Here is a 5,170-nt window from a genome sequence, read left to right as displayed (position 1 = left end):
ATTTTCTTCTCAAATAATCTTTGCATTATTTACGAATTTGAAAAAGCGAATACTGTGTAGACGATTGGGGTCTTTAGATGATTTACTAAAAATTAGCTTGAATTAATATTAGAAAATAAATATAATTTATCCCAAAAAAGTCATTTTTGCACCTCATGGTTATTCATAGCCTCGGTTTACTGGGATCCAATCTCATTTTCAGCACGCATGATAAATAGCTTAATTGAAGTCAGTAAACAGTCAGTCATCTCAGTTATTGATGCGAGTTTTAATTAGATTCATTCGTCAATCATACAGAGTGTTACAGTACATCACTGGCCAACTCAAGAAGGTCAAGATAGTCACGGAGATTGATTGGCCGGACGACTCGTTTATATAAGATAAGAGAAAATAGCCGAAAGGTCAACAATCACGCTAGGCTATCTGAGCATTATCTGCCTCGCTCTCCACGGACAAGCAGAGCAAACAAACGTTGAGCACAAATGAGGACTAGAGCGTTTGAATGGCGAGAACTTGACTTTAAAACAAGCTCATTGTTCAGATGACATGTATATTTTAAAAAGCAATACAGATGCAGAATATACAAAGCTTTGCTTTCAGCCAGTGCATTCTCTTGTATAACAAATTCATACAGAGACATAGAAACAGACAGAAGTCATTTTGGCTCGGCTGCGCACTGACGCACACACACACACACAATATATTTTCAATATAAATCCTATGTACATGTTCCTTCACTAAACAGTTGCTTTTAACACAGCTTCCACTGGAAGCAAAACGCATTTCAGTGCCACCAATAAATGCTGCCCTTAATGTCAGAGAAAATAAACATCTTGTCTGTAGTTCATCTCTGCGGTGTTATATTTCTAAGTCTAGAGCATCGATGTACGAAACCTAGTTAAGAAAACTAACTTCCAGTAGAAAGGGTAAAATAAAGGCAACAGACATGACGATTGAAGACGAACACGTTCTGATGGAGCTTGAACGGTACCACCGAACTTCCTGAGAGTCGTCTGAAAGAAAATAATAAAAAGAGATCAATTCACACAGAATGTTATTTGAAGAAACAGCTACTCAAAGGAGAAACAGACGGTCTGAATAATCATCTGCCATCAGGTTGAATCAAGCGCTAGTCAGTGATTCACAGCTCTGTTAGGGAAGCGTTGGAGGTGAGAACTTCTGTCTATTGTTGTTTATCTCCAGCTAAAGCAGTTACAGGATGTTAAGAGTGTCTGGCATCATCTAATCAACTTTCCTCATTAGAATAAAATTGAAAGGGCCTCTAAAAAAGCCAAAAATGACTTTATTACTCAGTATTTTTGTCGTTTTCCAGTCCAAATATCTTAACATTATTACATGAAGGTACATTTAATTGAGAAGCAACATAACTCGAGATATTAAGTCTTGTTTTCTGACAAAATGCATCAAAATTAAGCAAATTTATGCTTAAGGCTTTTGCCAAAGGGGTCAGAAAAATCATTGTTTTCACTGCAAAAAAATGCTTTTCTTACTTAGAGTTTTTGTCTTGTATATTTCTAAGTCTAGAGCATCGATGTACGAAACCTAGTTAAGAAAACTAACTTCCAGTAGAAAGGGTAAAATAAAGGCAACAGACATGACGATTGAAGACGAACACGTTCTGATGGAGCTTGAACGGTACCACCGAACTTCCTGAGAGTCGTCTGAAAGAAAATAATAAAAAGAGATCAATTCACACAGAATGTTATTTGAAGAAACAGCTACTCAAAGGAGAAACAGACGGTCTGAATAATCATCTGCCATCAGGTTGAATCAAGCGCTAGTCAGTGATTCACAGCTCTGTTAGGGAAGCGTTGGAGGTGAGAACTTCTGTCTATTGTTGTTTATCTCCAGCTAAAGCAGTTACAGGATGTTAAGAGTGTCTGGCATCATCTAATCAACTTTCCTCATTAGAATAAAATTGAAAGGGCCTCTAAAAAAGCCCAAAATGACTTTATTACTCAGTATTTTTGTCGTTTTCCAGTCCAAATATCTTAACATTATTACATGAAGGTACATTTAATTGAGAAGCAACATAACTCGAGATATTAAGTCTTGTTTTCTGACAAAATGCATCAAAATTAAGCAAATTTATGCTTAAGGCTTTTGCCAAAGGGGTCAGAAAAATCATTGTTTTCACTGCAAAAAAATGCTTTTCTTACTTAGAGTTTTTGTCTTGTTTCTAGTCCAAATATCTAAAAATTCTTAAATCAAGAAGCATTTTCTAGGCAAGTAAAAATTATTGTCTTGTTTTCAGAAAAAATAGGTCAAAATTAAGTGAGTTTTTCCTTAAAACAAGCAAAATGATCTGCCAATGGGGTAAGCAACATAATCTTGTTTTCGGTTTGAAATAAGATTCTTTTGTTTACCCCATTGGCAGATATTTTTTCTTGTTTTAAGACTAACAAAATTGATGTTTTTTTCAGAATACAAGACCTAATATCTTAAGTCATTTTGCTTCAAGTAAATGCATTTTGATTCAGTAATGTTTAGATATTTGTACTAGAAAACATAACATAAATACCAAGTAAGAAAATCATTTTTTTGCAGTGTTTCAATTAAGTTTATTTTTCTGACCCCGCTGGCAGATATTTCTCCTGTATTAAGCATAAACTTCGATCAGTTTTTTAAGAAAACTGACATAATAGCTTAAGTCATTTAGGTTCTTAAGTAAATATATCTTGATTTAAGAACGTCTAGATATTTGGAATGGAAAATAAGACAAAGATACCGAGGAAGAAAGTCAATTTTTTGCAGTGCATCTATAAACTCACCACAGTCTTTGCTGAAAACATGCGGGAAGCAGTGCAGAAGTCCATATCCACATCTGCAGTACGAACATCCTTTCTGAACCCATTCTCCATGTGGAATAACACCACAATCCCTGTCAAAATAAACACACGCAGTCATTTAAAAACCCTGTGCAACCACCCCAGTGCCATACGGCTCAATCTTGACGTCATTTCTTTACCTGAGACGCTCGTCGTATTCGCAGCTGCGGCCGGTGAAGTGCTTCGGACAGGCGCAGAAGCTTCCCAAAATGCACGTTCCACCGTTCTTGCAGCAGGTACGGCTTTGTTTAGCAACTGAAATGAGAAACAGCAGAATAAAGATGTTAAATACAAGGATGCAAACGCAAAACAGCAGCCCCTTCCTGCAATATTTATGACGTGTAATCTAAACAGCTGCTACCAACATCTGTTTCCCAACACGACACGAACCATCCAGACACTGTGCAGGCCGTTACGCCTGACAACACTGGAATTCCCATTAATAAATGAATAAATCCACTCAACTCCAGCCTAAATGCTCAAAACGCACAGTCTTCTACTGCATGCACATTGTTTACTCTCATTTCTGTTTTTTTAAGTGCTGTGTGCAATTAATGTGCAACAGATGATTTTAGAATTGTGATGTTTTCTATTGTATTTTTGTTGCTTTCCATGCAAATGTCCAAAGAATCTTAAATCAGGATACATTGTCTTAAGAAGCAAAATGACAAAGAAATCTTGTTTTACGAGATCAAAATGAAGCGAGTTTAACAAATATCTGACAGTGGGTTCAGAAAAATCAACTCAATTAAAAATGAAAACAAGTTTTAATACACAACTGACCGATATTTGTTCTTTTAAAGCATAAACTTATTTAATTTTGCTCCATTTGCCATGTTTAGATATTTTTTTGGAAAACCAAAAAAATTCTATATATATATTTTTTTGTGCAGTGCATGCAACATATAATGCCATGACTTTCTGCACCTTTTAAAGCCTTAATTTGTGAATTAAGACCGAAGACCTTCAGAAACCCTGAAAAATTATTGTAATATCTACATATCAGACCTACACATTATTACAAAAATTATGTATGTATATATATATATACACACACACACATACATATATATATATATAAAAAATGTATGTATGTATGTATATCTCCCAGGATGCAAAAAAAAAGTGTCTAAACAAAATATATAAAAATAAAAGAAAAATGAAAGAAAAAGCAAGTAACACGTTGAATTATAGGTCTACGTGACATTTTTACTAAAACTCTATTTTTAATAATAGTATTTGAAATAGTATTTAAAAATGTAAAAAAATATATTTATTTACAGCTATTACACACACATACACACACATATATATATATATATATAATTATTTATTTTTTAACGGTTTGGTAATGATGATCTCACCTCCGGTCAGTCCTATGAACGGTAACACGGCCTCGGCGTTGTGGTGTTGACGTTGCGGCGTTTGCGTGTTCATTTCGTTGAATTTATTCAAGAATTCCGCGTGTTGTTTTGGCTTTCCAGAAACTCCAGCTTTCCCACATTCTGCTCCTTCACAGCCTGAGAGAAACACACGAATCCATGTTAGAAAGAAGCTATGAAAACCCAACGACGTCTGGATATCAACAACGTAAAAACCCGACTTTTACCTGATTCAGACGAAACCGCCTGACAAACCACCACAGCAGACAGCAAGAACCTGCAGGTAAGAATAGCAAACGTGAGGCTTGAGGAGAAAGACGAATGATTCGATTATTCCAAAAAGAATCATGAATCATTTTCTCACCTGTACAGGTGATTCATAATTCCGCGCGCTTGCAAAACACCCAGAGCTGCTCAACACGGATCCAAACAGCTTCAAAACATCCCCAGTGTCACCATCACACACCAAATGAGCAGAACACCCTCTCTCTGTCCCTCTCCGGGGTCTGTTATTTATCTTCAGGGCTTCAGTCTCCCTCGTGACGCGCCATTAACACCTGTAAACCCCTCCCATAGTCATATATGAGATCGTGCTCTTCAACCGTTAATGCAAATCAGCGTCCATTCATATTAGTTCCGTCAGTCAAACCGGTTTGAAACGAATCGATTCTCTTCAGTATCACAGAAGCGATTAGAGGCTCAATCTGCGCGCGATCGGCGTCAAAGCGCTTTGATGTTCTATAATGCGGGATTGTACCAATAGGCTATCTTTGTTTCCCAAGTGAAAAACATTTAGATTATAGACCTTAGTCAGAGTAGCGCTATATTTAATTTGTGTCATTAATGAAATGGAGGCTGTGAGGGACAGAAGTGCAGTGTATTTAATCGATTGTTTGAATAACAACGATTGTTTAGCACAGATTGTTTAACTTTAAGTAG

At 36.2% G+C, this 5,170-nt stretch overlaps 1 protein-coding gene across 1 annotated transcript; it reads right to left on the bottom strand.

The window, feature by feature from the left end:
- Positions 1-263: 263 nt before the first annotated feature.
- LOC107709668 (cryptic protein-like) lies at positions 264-4,823 on the bottom strand. Its single transcript, XM_016514249.1, has 7 exons — positions 4,596-4,823; positions 4,459-4,508; positions 4,214-4,369; positions 2,990-3,104; positions 2,793-2,902; positions 1,534-1,682; positions 264-864 (listed from the first exon to the last, which is right to left on the bottom strand). Exons 1-6 carry the CDS (start codon positions 4,610-4,612, stop codon positions 1,564-1,566), a joined length of 567 nt encoding a protein of 188 aa, XP_016369735.1. The 5' UTR covers positions 4,613-4,823; the 3' UTR covers positions 264-864; positions 1,534-1,563.
- Positions 4,824-5,170: the final 347 nt, after the last annotated feature.

This window comes from Sinocyclocheilus rhinocerous, unplaced genomic scaffold (genome assembly GCF_001515625.1).
Source record: "Sinocyclocheilus rhinocerous isolate Xijiao unplaced genomic scaffold, SAMN03320098_v1.1 scaffold3220, whole genome shotgun sequence".
Classification (NCBI taxonomy): Eukaryota; Metazoa; Chordata; class Actinopteri; order Cypriniformes; family Cyprinidae; genus Sinocyclocheilus; species Sinocyclocheilus rhinocerous.
Note: the sequence above shows the minus strand (reverse complement) of the source record. Positions and strands in the feature narration are given on the sequence as shown.